Raw genomic sequence first — 13,580 nt, forward strand, 5'->3', positions numbered from 1 at the left:
AATCGCTGTTTCGGTGGATGGGGGGGGCTGGCCCTATATTTGGGGTTGGCCTTATCTTTAGGGACGGAGTGGGGTCTGGTCCTACGTTTGGAGACGGGAAGGGACTTGCTTAGGGAGCTGTCCATGGTGTGATGGTTTTGGTCTGCCCAAAGGAGGGCAGGGGCTGCAGGCTCTCTCCCCCACTCCAATATCCCACCCCCCAGTTTTCTTCTCCCGGCGGCGGAGGACAGGCCGCCCCGGCTGAACCAGCGCGTGCTTGGCGACATGTCATCTCGCCTCGGAATGGCACCGGAGTCCCCAAAAAGCTGTGGCCGGGAATGGTCAGCGGACGCCTCTCCATCCCTGCCCGGCAGAAGGGCAAGGCCGGAGGAGAAGGGCCTGCTCAGTCCTTGCCCCCCCTCGCTCCACCCCAGCAGGATCGGGGCCCAGCAGCACCTGCAGTCCTCGGGTCAGTGCCCAAAGATGGTGCCGGGATGGAGGCGCGCCTGCAGCGCTGCAGAAGGCGGGGGAGACAAGCTGCCCTTCCCTCTTGCCCCCCCTTCTCTGTGGCTCTGCCCGCCCTTTCTAGGGATTGTTCATGTGCCCCCCCCATCCTCCAAGACGCCCAAGCCCCCTGGGGGGCTCCCCAAGGGTCGTGCAAGAGGATCATGGACCAGCCCTCCCTCTTGGGCCCAGACAATTCTGAGGCTTCAGCGTTTTAAAAAGCTGAGCTTTAAGTTCCTGAAAATAGCAGGGCTTAGAAGCTGGGCTTTCTATTATTCCGGAAATATATGGGGTTTTTAGTAGCTAAATGGGTGAGCAGGCTGCATCCGACCCGCCAATTTCCCACAGGGATCTGGTTGGCCACTGTGAGTACAGGATCCTGGAGTAAGGGGCCTGATCCAGCAGGCAGGCTCTTCTCCTCATGGGCGGAGCCAGGATTTTTGTTGGGGGGCAGAACCAACATGATTGGTCAGTCAGTTTAAGTATTTCTATTGTTTTACTTGATGGGGAGAGCTGCCTCCCCCTTGGCTATGCCAGTACTTTCCCTGTTCTTACAATTATTTACTTGCATCAACTGTTTGGTTAGATAAGTTATTAACTGAAGTCAACACCATTAGATGTGGACTTTGGTCAACCTGGGGGGGCCTCCAGATTCTTTGGACTACAATTCCCATCAGCCCCAGCCAGTGCAGGTCCTGCATGATGGGAGTTGTAGTCCAAAGCATATTGGGTCTGCTTGAAGGCAGGCCAGGCCATTTCCCCTTCACCCAAGATGCCTGGAGCTGTTACAATTGGCTTTTCAATGGGCAATTGTAGTGTGTGTGTGTGTGTGTGTGTGTGTGTGTGTGTGTGTGTATATACAATACAATACAATACAATACAATACAATACAGTATAATTTGAAAACAAAAACAGCTTAATGTACAGTCAAGCAGTATATAATGTAATGTACAATCAAGCAGTGCTGTATAGAAATTTTGCTAATTAGGACTCCCAGTCATACAGCCAATTATTACCTGAGACAAATTATGATTCTTTATGACTTTAGACCAGCTTCAGACTGGTCTACCTTGCAGAGCTGTTGTGAAGGCCTCTCTCTGCCCTGCTCCCCGCTTGCCAGGAGGGATCCCATTGCCTTCTCCTCCTGCCTCTGGATCCCAGTTGCTGGAAACTGGGGGAGGGGAGAGGGATCTTGTGCCTGGATCCTGCTTGCAGGTTTCTGGCCGGCCGCTGTCAGAAGAGGTTGCTGGACTAGGTGGGCCACTGGCCAGAGTCATCACTGTTGCCTTTGAGGCTTCCCTTATGTTGGACACAGTATTCTAGGTGTGGTCTGGCTAAGGCAGAATAGAGTGGGACTCTTCCTTCCCTTGATCTGGACACTTCTGTTGTTACAGCCTAGAATAGCGTTAGCCTTTTTTTGCAGCTGCATCACACCGTTGAATAATAATAATAATTGTTTATTATTATTATTATTATTATTATTATTATTATTATTATTTATTATTTATACCCCGGCCATCTGGCTGGGTTTCCCCAGCTGCTCTGGGTGGCTTCCAACAAAGTATTAAAATACATTAAACATTAAAAGCTTCCCTAAACAGGACTGCCTTCAAATGTCTTCTAAAAGTCTGGTAGTTGTTCTTCTCTTTGACATCTGGTGGGAGGGCGTTCCACAGGGTGGGTGCCACCGCCTGGTTCCCTGTAACTTGGCTTCTTGCAGGAAGGGAACCACCAGAAGGCCCTCAGAGCTGGACCTCAGTGTCTGGGCAGAATGATGGGGGTGGAGACGCTCCTTCAGGTATACTGGACCGAGGCCGTTTAGGGCTTTCAAGGTCAGCACCAACACTTTGTGTTGTGCTCAGAAATGTACTGGGAGCCAATGTAGATCTTTCAAGACCGGTGGTCTCAGTGGCCGCTCCCAGTCACCAGTCTAGCTGCCGCATTCTGGAATAGTTGTAGTTTCCGGGTCACCTTCAAAGGGAGCCCTAAATAGAGCGTGTGGCAGTAGTCCAAGCAGGAGATAACCAGAGCATGCATCACTCTGGCGAGGCTGTCCGCAGGCAGATACGGTCTCAGCCTTCATACCACATGGAGCTGGGAGACAGCCACCCTGGACACAGCATGGACCTGTGGCTCCATGGACAGCTGTGAGTCCAAAATGACTCCCATGCTGCACACCTGGTCCTTCAGGGGCACAGTTACCCCATTTAGGACCAGGGAGTCCTCCACACCTGCCCACCTTCTGTTCCCCCAAAACAGTACTTCTGTCTTGTCAGGATTCAACCTCAATTTGTTAGCCGCCATCCATCCTCCAACCGCGTCCAGGCACTCACACAGGACCTTCACCACCTTCACTGGTTCTGATTTAAAAGAGAGGTAGAGCTGGGTATCATCTGCATATTGATGAACACCCAGCCCAAACCCCCTAATGATCTCTCCCAGCAGCTTCATACAGATATTAAAAAGCACGGGGGAGAGGACAGAACCCTGAGGGACCCCACAAGTGAGAGCCCAGGGGTCTGAACACTCATCCCCCCCTACTTTCTGGACACGGCACAGGAGGAAGGAGCAGAAACACTGTATAACAGTGCCCCCATCTCCCAGCCCCTCTAGACGGTCCAGAAGGATGTTCAGCTTGTGGTCCACCAAGACCCAGAGATCCTTTCCACATGTCCTGCTAGTAAGCCTGGTGTCCCCCATCCTGTATTGGTGCATCTGGTTCTTCCTGCCTAACTGCAGAACCTGACATTTGTCCTTATGGAAATTCATTTTGTTAGCTTGCACCCAGTTCTCCAATCTGTTTTTATTTTTTTCCAAAAATTTTTTATTGCTTTTCCAGATTTATAACAAAAAGAATAACACTACATAACAAACAACTAAAGAAAACACACTACATTACAAAAAAGAAAAACATAAAAACAATTAGTACTTCTATTACCTAATTTAACTTTCATTGTTAACTGACTTCCTCAAATCCCCCCCAACTGAATTTCATTATATCACCTTGTTACAGTTCTCCAAGATCTTATTTCTAATAAAATTAACTCCTTTTATTTACTATCTTCTTCTCTTTTATTACTTCTAGTCCTTAGTGTTTTACAACCCATTATTATTATAATCTTATACAAGTGACTCCAGTTCTCCAATCTGTTAAGGTCATTTTGAATTCTGATTCTGTCTTCTGCAGCATTAGCTACCCCTCCCAGTTTGGCGTCATCTGCAAATTTGATGAGCATCGCCTCAATTCCTTCATCCAAGTAATTTTAAAGGTGTTGAACAACAACGGGCCCAGGACAGAACCCTGCACCCCCCCACTGGTCACTTTTCCCCAGGATGAGGAGGAACCATCAATGAGTCCTCTTTGGGTTCAGTCAGTCAACCAGCTACAAATCCACCTAACAGTTGCCTCATTCAACCCACATTTTACCAGCTTCCTCACGAAAATATCATGGGGGACTTTGTCAAACACCTTACTGAAATCAAGATACACTATGTCCAAGGCATTTCCCTGATCCACCAAGTTTGTAATTTCATCGGGGGGGAAAATGAGATTGGTCTGGCATGACTTATTTTTGAGAAACCCATGCTGGGTCTTAGTCATCACAGCATCCTTTTCTAAACGCTCACAAACCAATCGTTGTATTATCTGCTATTGGACCTTCCCTGTTATCGATGTCAAACTCACTGGTCAGTAGTTGCCTGGGTTTTCCTTGCCCTCCTTTTTGAAGATGGGGACAACGTTTGCCCGCCTCTCGTCTGTAGGGACTGCACCTATTCTCCAAGAATTCTCAAAGATCACAGACAAAAGCTCTGAAATTCCATCCACAACCCCTTTTAGTTCCCTTGGATGCAGATCATAAGCCCCTGGAGATTTGAATTCATTGGGGTCACGAAGAGTCGGACATGATTAAATGACTAAACAACAACAAACAAGTATATAGGTGTTCCCTTACTATCTACCGTATTTTTCGCCCCATAGGGCGCCGGCCCATAAGGCGCACCTAGTTTTTTGGGGGGGAAATAAAGAAAAAAAATTATTTCCCCCCCCAGGTGCGGGGCTGGGGCAGGGGAAACCCGAGCTTCCCCCGACCCCGGCCCCCAGAACAGGCTGCTATCCGCAAGCCGTGGGAGAGCTGCGCGAAACCCGAAGCCGGGGGTGTGCTGAGCTCAACGCGCCCCAAGCTTCTGGGTGCAGGCAAGCTCTCCACTAGCCGTGGGAGAGCTGCGCAACTTTGCGCAGCTCTCCCACGGCTTGCGGATAAATTCCTGAAGCCTGGAGAGCGAGAGGGCTCGGTGCGCACCGACCCCCCTCACTCTCCAGGCTTCAGCGAAAGCCTGCATTCACCCCATAGGATGCACACACATTTCCCCTTCATTTTTGGAGGGGGGAAAGTGCGTCCTATAGGGCGAAAAACACAGTATTTTCCTGTCTTGGGCTGCAGCTCCCTCCTTCCAACGTTTATTCTGTCATCACCAGGTTGGGTATCACTTTCTTTTTGGGTGAAGACAGAGGCAAAGTAGGTGTTGAGCAGTACTACCCTTTCTCTGTCACCCAAGAGCATTTCTCAGTCTTCCCCACACAGAGGACCTACCACTTCCCTGTTCTTCCTCTTACTTCGGACATAGCAAAGAAACCTTTACCGTGGTACCTCGGGATGCGAACGGGATCCGTTCCAGAGCCTGTTTGCATCCTGAAGTGAACGTAACCCGTGTCTGCGCATGTGCGGGTTGTGTTTCAGCACTTCCGCGCATGCGTGTGACGTCATTTTGAGCATTGTGCATGCGTGCGCCGTGAAACCCTGAAGTAACGCTCTCCGTTACTTCCGGGTTGCCGCAGAGTGCAACCCGAAAATATTTATCCCGAAGCATATTTATCCCGAGGTATGAGTGTACAGTATTATTATTATTTACCTCTCTTGCTAGCCTGGGCTCGTTCTGAGCTTTAGCCAGCCTGACCTTCCCCCTGCAGCTCATGAATATCGTGATTTCCGCTTTCTTCCATTTCTTATACATGCCTGTCTTAACTCTCAGCTCACCTGTAAGCTCCTTATGCAGCCTCACCGGTTTCCTTAGACGCCTCCCGCTTTTCTTTCTTCCTTTTCTTTCTTTGGATTCCTGGGTGCCCCCCATGAAATACCCCCCAGTCTCTTCTGGGGGTCCCCTGCACACGCTGCCTCCCCTCCATCTGAGCGTTGGCTCCTGGCCAGTGATGCAGACTGTCCAGCCTCCTCCCTCCCCTTCTCTGGCTGGGGAAGCGGATGGGCCAATCCGGACCCTGACTTGCCAGGAGGGCGAGGGAGGAAGCAGGCCTTCTCAGCCCCAAGCAAGGGAGCAGGAAGGGGCTTCCTTGCAGACAGCACCCCATGTTAAAGAACCAGCCCTGCAGAACCCTTGGGAAATAGTAACAGGTGACCATTCACTTTCTGGGGCAAAAGCTCCCCCCCCCCATTTCATTTCTTCTATTTCTATGCTGGTTTTCATTCAAACAAATCCCAAAGCGACTTACAAATAACCAGAACAGAACATCACAGCTATTGCGTGCGTCATATTATATGATTAACAAATCATCCATAAAACCAGGGCTTTCTTTCAGCCAAAACTCCCTGTTCCGGCACCTCTCCTGCCATTGCCATTCTAGGAGAACAAGGGAGGTGTTCATGGTGGGTTCTGGTTCCTTTTTTCTAGAAAAATTGTCCTGCATAAAACATGTTAACGGAAAAATCCGAGGGCTCCCTTGGACAAAAACAAAGACACCAACCAGGATTACTTGGAGCAAAACAGCAGCCTGTAGGCTTGGCCTTGATTGAACTGTTGCATCAGGGTGCTCCCCTCACTTGCAGGAGAGAGAAGGGACCCAGAAAAATGGTGTGCAAGACTTTATAAAGACTTTTGAAATTGCCACCCTGTAGATCAAGACCACCCCCAGAAACATCATACATACATCACAGAAGGGGTGTAACCTAAGACCACCCCTCAGATACATCACACCTACATCACAGAAAAGGCGGTCTAAAACAGAAATTTGAATATTGTTTTTCTCCTGTTGTTGTTTATCTCCTGTCTGGCAGGTTACTTGATTGGATTGCCTGGGGAGCCTGGCCATTCTTTTGTAGTGATAAATACTTAGTTCCTGAGCCAGGTCACAGGCTCACACCCTATTCAAACACAGACATACCCTTAAGACAGGATTTGTGAAGGAAAAGACAATGGGGAGGCTTTTCCATTTTCCTTTGACCTTGCAGAGAAAACATTTGCTCAGTTTAGGAATCAAAATGGTTCCAGGTCTGCCTTCCTGTGCTGATCTATGTATGTGCTTGGTTGGTACACTTATGAACATTACCCTATATCTAAGACCATAAAATTCCTATCACAAACATAATCGATAAAAGAGTATTAACAAAATAACAACTAAAAGTTAAGCGAAATCCTATTATGTTCGCATGCTCCTCTCTCTTAGAAGTCTTCCACTCACTTCAGTTTCTCCAGTTCATTAAAATACTCCCACCCAGGGGCCAAGGAGGAAATACCTGCAGCAGGCAGAGGCAAACTCGGCCCTCCAGGTGCTTGGGGACTACAGTTCCCAGCATCCCTGACCACAGGCCCTGCTAGCTAGGGCTCATGGGAGTTGTAGGCGAGAAACATCTGGAGGGCCGAGTTTGCCTCTGCCTGACCTACAGCAGCAAAGCAATACTTTAACTTATTAGTTAAAAAGCAGGATTTATGTCTCGTGGGGTGCTGGAAGGAGCTTACAGAGTTAGGCCCTTGAGGCTCCATCTGGCTCACTGTTGCTTACACTGACTGGCAGCAGCTGCCTGGCATTTCAGAACTGTCCTCTCCTTGACTCCCAAACTCCGCCTTTGCATTGCGTCCTCTCAGCTTGTCTCCTGTGCCATCTCCACAGGAGGGCTGGCCGGGGCTCCAGGCGCCCATGAGGTCCTTCTGCGCAGATCCGTGAAGGAGCCTTCCTCCCGGCGCCAGGGGCAAGATGGCAAATGTCACGCCAGCCAAGCTGGACAACCTGGAGGCTCAGCAGCAGCAACAACAGCAGCAGCAGCAGAACAACAACACCCGGTGGGAGAGCACTGAGCACCACCACCAGCACCGGCCCTGGGATGAGGCCACGGCCACAGCCAAGCTCTTTGAGTGCTCGCGGATCAAGGCCTTGGCTGGTACGTCTCGCGTGGCTCTTTCTGGTCTGCAGGGATATAAAGGGTTGGACAAGGGGAGGCTGAATTGCAGGCGGCAGGCACACCATAGGTGAGCTAGGCTGGGCTTTCAGGTGCCCAGTGTTGGAAGGGACCCCAGTGGACATCTAGTCCAACCCCTGCAATGCACAGGGATGTGGTCTGACCCCCCCCCCCCGATCCCGCAGGATTGCTCAGTAAGAGACGAAGGCCCAACTGCAGTGAGCAGGGAGGCCAGCTTTGTCAGAGTCAGGGCTACTAAAAAACTGCTTAGGCTCCCACCCTCTCAGCTCCCTAAACTCATCGCCAGCGACCGCCTCCCTCCCCTACAAAGCACATTATTCAGAGTAGCGTCTCACACAACCCGCTAAGGAAGATAACAGCGTGGTGAAATTCAAAATGGGAGCAATTAATTGCAAATCCAATCAAGGCTGCTTAATTAATTCCGCAAGATGCGTTCTCGATCTAGCGTGCCAACGGGGCTGGCAGCTGAGTCTGACTTTGGTACTGACTTTGCTTGGGGGGCAGCAGGCCAGCTTGCCTGGGGGGTGGAGGGAGAGCAGAATCCTCTTGGCGATTCCTCCAGCGCCAAGGGGTCTCCCTGTCCCTCCCGTCTCCCCGTGGCCTCTGAATAGTGAGGGGCCTTACTCTGCCAACCCTGAGCCCCTCTGGCACCCAGGAGCCCCCCTCTCCCCCGCTTTGAAAATTGCTTGTGGGGCTCATTTCAAAGAGCAATTTTGAAATTAAAGCCGAGTCAGCTTTAAGCTCGCTTTGCTGGTGGCGCTGGAGGTTGGGGTTAGGAATCGGCCCCCGCACGTCATGGGAGACAGCCCCTTGCCGGGGGTTGGGCTAGATGACCGCTTGGGTCCCTTCCAAGTTCTTCTTATTTTTATTTTCTTTATTTACACATTTTAAATTATACAAATCAAACACATTTTTCTGTTATAAAAGAAAGAAGGGGGAAATAGAAAAAATAGAAGAAAAAATAGAAAATAAAGTTAAATTAAAAATCTTAATCAAGACATACAGTTTTTTAAGAAATACAGACCTTCATCGACATTATTATAAACATATATTTCCAGTAAGAGGTCTTTTTATTGATTTTTGCTCGCTACTCTTAGTTTCTTACCTAGGCCTAATCTCTGGTTTTATTCCCTGACTTGTTAATGACTTCCTTCTACCTCTATACCATGGGTAGGCGAACTAAGGCCCGGGGGCCGGATCCGGCCCAATCACCTTCTAAATCTGGCCTGTGGATGGTTTGGGAATCAGTGTGTTTTTACATGAGTAGAATGTCTGCTTTTATTTAAAATGCATCTCTGGGTTATTTGTTTGGGGCATAGGAATTCATTCATTTCACACACAAACAGCCCAAAAAATATAGTCCGCCCCCCCCAAGGGCTGAGGGACAGTGGACCAGCCCCCTGCTGAAAAAGTTTGCTGACCGCTGGTCTATGCAGTTCATAATTTCTCATTTCTAAAAATTCCTGCCTCTGTTCTTGTTCTACGAAAGACCATTCTCTTAACTCTGTGGAATTTCGTCTATGCTCAACCAAGAGTCATCGTTGGAAACGTATTTCATCATGTTATTTTTAAAAACATCCCATCCCATTTAAAAAAAATATATCCCAATGATTTCTGATGGATTCTGTTGGTTTTGCTAGTTCAAGACATTCACATAGCCTTTTTGACTCGGGTCCCTTCCAAGCTCTGTGGCTCTGCAGCTGGCAGAGCTGGTGGGCACTGGGCAGAACCCTCTGGGTGCTTTTGGGGTGGGTTCCCTGGGGGCAGAGGGGGGACCCTGGGGGGCTCCGCCTACTGAGCTTGGCCCCTCTTCCTGCCAGACGAGCGCGAAGCCGTGCAGAAGAAGACCTTCACCAAGTGGGTCAACTCGCACCTGAGCCAGGCCTCCTGCCGGATCAGCGATCTCTACACCGACCTGCGGGATGGATTCATGCTGACCAAGCTGCTGGAGGTGCTGTCCGGGGAGCAGCTGGTGAGGAGGGGCTTTGGGGCAAGAGGAGGCGGGGAGTGTCTTGGGGGCCTCCGTCTGCAGCAGGAGTTTGCTTCAAAAGAGGAAAACATGGGCCAGACCTGTGGATTTCTGTGTTGCACTGATGAACGCACTCTGCACATGGTCAGGGGCGTTTCCTTCTTCGCTCCGATGCCACTGACTCCAGGGTTTCTGAGGTTTTGCTCTGTGGGGGCAGGAGAAGGGCCTGATGTGAGATGCATTCGCAATACAGAATGTACTCTGCACATGGTCAGAGGCGTTTCCCTCTTCGTTCTGAGTTTCTGGCATTCAGAGCAGGCTCTGGGGTTTTGCTCCGTGGGGGGAGGAGAAGGACGCGATGTGGGATGCGTTCTGTGTTGTAAAAGAGAGCGGATTCGGCACATGGTCAGAGACATGCCCTCCTTTGCTCTAACACCGCCAGCTCCAGAGTTTCTGGCACTCGGAGCAGATTCTGAGGTTGAGTTCTGTGAGGGGAGGAGAAGGGCCTGAGGTGAAGTGTGTGTGGCTTTCGGGGGGAAAGAGAGTCTCCCCCCACCCGTCCGCTTTTCCCCCCGTCAGCCCAAGCCCACCCGCGGCCGAATGCGGATCCACTCCCTGGAGAACGTGGACAAGGCCCTGCAGTTCCTGAAGGAGCAGCGCGTCCACCTGGAGAACGTGGGCTCCCACGACATCGTGGACGGAAACCACCGCCTGACGCTCGGACTCATCTGGACCATCATCCTGCGCTTCCAGGTGGGCCCAGGGGGTGAAGTGGGGAGCTGGGGGTCAGCGTGGCTCAGGCTTCCTGTCCAAAATACATAAGAACAAGAACAAGAACAAGAACCCTGAACTGCCCTGTGCTCTTTGACTGAAGGGCCGTATACAGATTTGGTAGATAATATAACAATAGCACGTCCCCAGATTTATTTATTTTAGTTCAAATAATTTATATGCCATTGGTTGCCAAAATGAATGAAAGAAAGAAAGAAACCTCAAAGCAACAAGAACAGGATTCGAACTATGAGCCACAGAAGGGATGAGAGGTGATGGTCTGGTGCTTGTGATTCGAGAGAGAGAAGACGGGGTTCTGCAAGGGGGAGAAATTAGAAACACCGCAGGAAACGGGAGGTGAAGTTTTGGAGTGCATATGTGAAATTTTTGAAATTTAATAAAATAGGGAGGAAGGAAGCTGAATGTGGTTTGCAAAGAGATAAAACAAGAAACTCCAATGGCAACATGTTGCAAAAACTTAAAATGCTAAAACGTTGAAATTTGCAGATTCAGGTGATCAAAATAGAAACGGAGGACAACCGGGAGACTCGCTCAGCCAAAGACGCCTTGCTCCTCTGGTGCCAGATGAAGACGGCCGGGTGAGTAGCCAGGGAGAGGGCAGCGCCCCTGCTCTCTCTTTATTTTATTGAGTTTATTTACAACGCACACACACTGGTCAAACTAAACATGAAAATAATAGTACAAAATCAAAAGAAAAACAAATAGCAACAAAACACAAAAATACAAATAAGACATGATGACACACGAAAATTTATACAAAACAAATAATATATATATATATATATATATATATATATATATATATATATATATATACACACACACACACACACACACACACACACACACACACGCACCCTATTTCAGTTCTTCTTTTCTTCTAATTGACTTCCTTCATCCTCAACACGGTTCTTTTTTCATTTTTGGTAAACTGTCTCCTTTTTAGTTCATTATTACCCATTTTTCTTTCTGTTTTTAACTTAAGTACCATAAATTATTCTGCAGAAGTTAATTTAAACAAGTCCAAATATTAATTTGAGGGCGCTGCTATTTAAGATATTCTCTGTATTTTACCCATTCTTTTTGGAATTTTTGCTTGGTTTGACCCTAATTGCCTCTGTCAATCTAGCCAATTCAATATAATCAAATAGTTTGTCTTGCCATTCTTTTTTTTTTTTTTGTCGGAATTATTTCTCCCTCCCCCCCAATTTTTGGTAATTAGTGTCCATTCTCTTTCTCTTCCTTAGCTCAGGCTTGTGGGGAGGAATATATATGCATTTATTGCCTGGATATTCTCCCTTTCCTCAGGGAGCCCAAGGGAGTCCATACTTAAGGGGAGTCCTCACACCATTATATATCACACCATTAAAATCACATATTATGCCTATTTGTTTTCATATCATCCTCTATCTTTAGCATTCCTTTTTTTTGGTTGTGTTTACTCAAACCCTGCTAATGAGTCTCATTTTTTACAATACTTCTGCAAATATAATATAAATGTATTCCAGTGTTTTTTAAAGTCTTTGTTGCCTTTATCTCTTAATTTTGCCGTAAATTTTGCCATTTCTGCATATTCCATCATTTTAAGTCGTCCGACCCTCTTGCCGCGGTGCCCACACAAACTCTCTTTCACTCTCTTTCCTGCCTCCTGCTTTTTTGTCAGCCCCCCTGCAGGCTGCAGAGGGGTGCCCCCCACAATTCAGCAATATGCAGATTTTGTTAAGTAAAATAAATTGGAAACCTGCAGAGGCAGCTTTCGGCTGAAATGTGGCCTTTAAGAGAAAAATCCATAAAGCATCGAAAGCATAGGGAACAGGAGCAGCACAAAATAAATCAGAGCTCAAAGCACATTAAAAAAAGACTTTTGTGGTTGCTGCTCACATCTCCCCCCCCCCTTCATCCTGCAAGGAGCTCAGTGTAACAGGGGAGATTCTTTAGGGAAGTTTTTAACGTTTGATGCTGTGTTGTGTTTTTAATATTCGGTTGGGAGCTGCCCAGAGTGGGTGGGGTAGAAATTTTTTATTAATAATAATAATAATAATAATAATAATAATAATTCTCCACAACAGCCCTGTGAGGTAGCCTAGGCTAACAACAGCTCCTGGCTCACCACCACCCAGTGGCTGAGTGGGGGAATGGAAGCCGGTTTTTTGGCTCAGGCCCTTTTTTACCAGCTCATCCCCCGGATATGTTTCATGTGGGGCATAGATTTTTTTTAAAAATAGGCATAGCCGAGGGTTGGACTGGATGATGCCTCGGGGTCCCGTTTTGCGATCCTCCTTGTGCCCCCAGCTAGAAGGTGAATTCCATCCGCCTTCCTCCTCTGACTGGGGTGCCAGGCTAGGTTGAAGGCCAGGTCTCCCTCCGTAAGATTTGTTTCAAAATAAACATAAAATACTCTCTAAAATGTATATTTTACTCCTTGACTGGGAGGAAGGAGGAAGAAGTCAAATCCGTAATGGGCCAGGGATGTCGGCTAGAACATCTACATGGAAAGTTGGGAGAGACTCTGGAAGGACGACATCAAATTTACAGCATGTTATGATTTAAAAGAAAATTGCATGGAAATGCTTTACAGGTGGCATTTAACGCCTCTTAAGCTAGCCAAAATGTTCAGATCTAGGACAAACACTTGTTGGAAATGCAGGGAGGCTGAAGGCACATGGATCCACATGTGGTGGAACTGTAAAAAGATCAGACAGTTTTGGGAAATGATTACAACAAGCTGAAGAAAATGTGCAAATGCTCCTTCCTTAAGAAACCTGAGGCCTCCTGCTAGGAATTATGGGGAATGAAATCCCCCAAAAGTTCAGGAGATTCTTATGTATGTTACAGTCGCAGCCAGAATTCTAATCGCAAAAGGCTGGAAGGGAGAGGATATTCTAAATTAGATTGGCAAAACAAGATAAGAAAGTACGCTGAACTGGCAAGATTATCAGCAAGGTTAATAGACGTTACAGATGAAAAATTTATCAGAGTGGGATACATACAGAGTCTATGTAAAAGAACATTGTCAAAAGATCAATCCGTTGGCAGGTCTTGATTGAGCTTTGATGTACAATTAGGATAATTTTATAAAATAAAATTGATAGTGTTAACGGAAAAATCCAAGGACTCCCTTGGACAAA

General features: G+C 47.9%; 1 protein-coding gene across 3 annotated transcripts in view; it reads left to right on the forward strand.

Annotated features, from left to right (window-relative positions):
* Positions 1-13,580, forward strand: part of SPTBN4 (spectrin beta, non-erythrocytic 4) — a 92,929-nt gene that overhangs the window by 975 nt on the left and 78,374 nt on the right. For 2 of the 3 annotated variants that reach the window (XM_053397593.1, XM_053397591.1), the window contains exons 2-5: positions 7,385-7,652; positions 9,512-9,663; positions 10,240-10,413; positions 10,939-11,030. In XM_053397593.1, coding sequence (XP_053253568.1) covers positions 7,469-7,652; positions 9,512-9,663; positions 10,240-10,413; positions 10,939-11,030 — 602 coding nt within the window. In that variant the 5' untranslated portion in view covers positions 7,385-7,468. Of the gene's footprint in view, positions 1-87; positions 449-7,384; positions 7,653-9,511; positions 9,664-10,239; positions 10,414-10,938; positions 11,031-13,580 lie in introns of those variants that run through there. The other variant, XM_053397592.1, reaches the window with a different exon arrangement.

Source organism: Podarcis raffonei, chromosome 8 (assembly GCF_027172205.1).
Source record: "Podarcis raffonei isolate rPodRaf1 chromosome 8, rPodRaf1.pri, whole genome shotgun sequence".
Classification (NCBI taxonomy): Eukaryota; Metazoa; Chordata; class Lepidosauria; order Squamata; family Lacertidae; genus Podarcis; species Podarcis raffonei.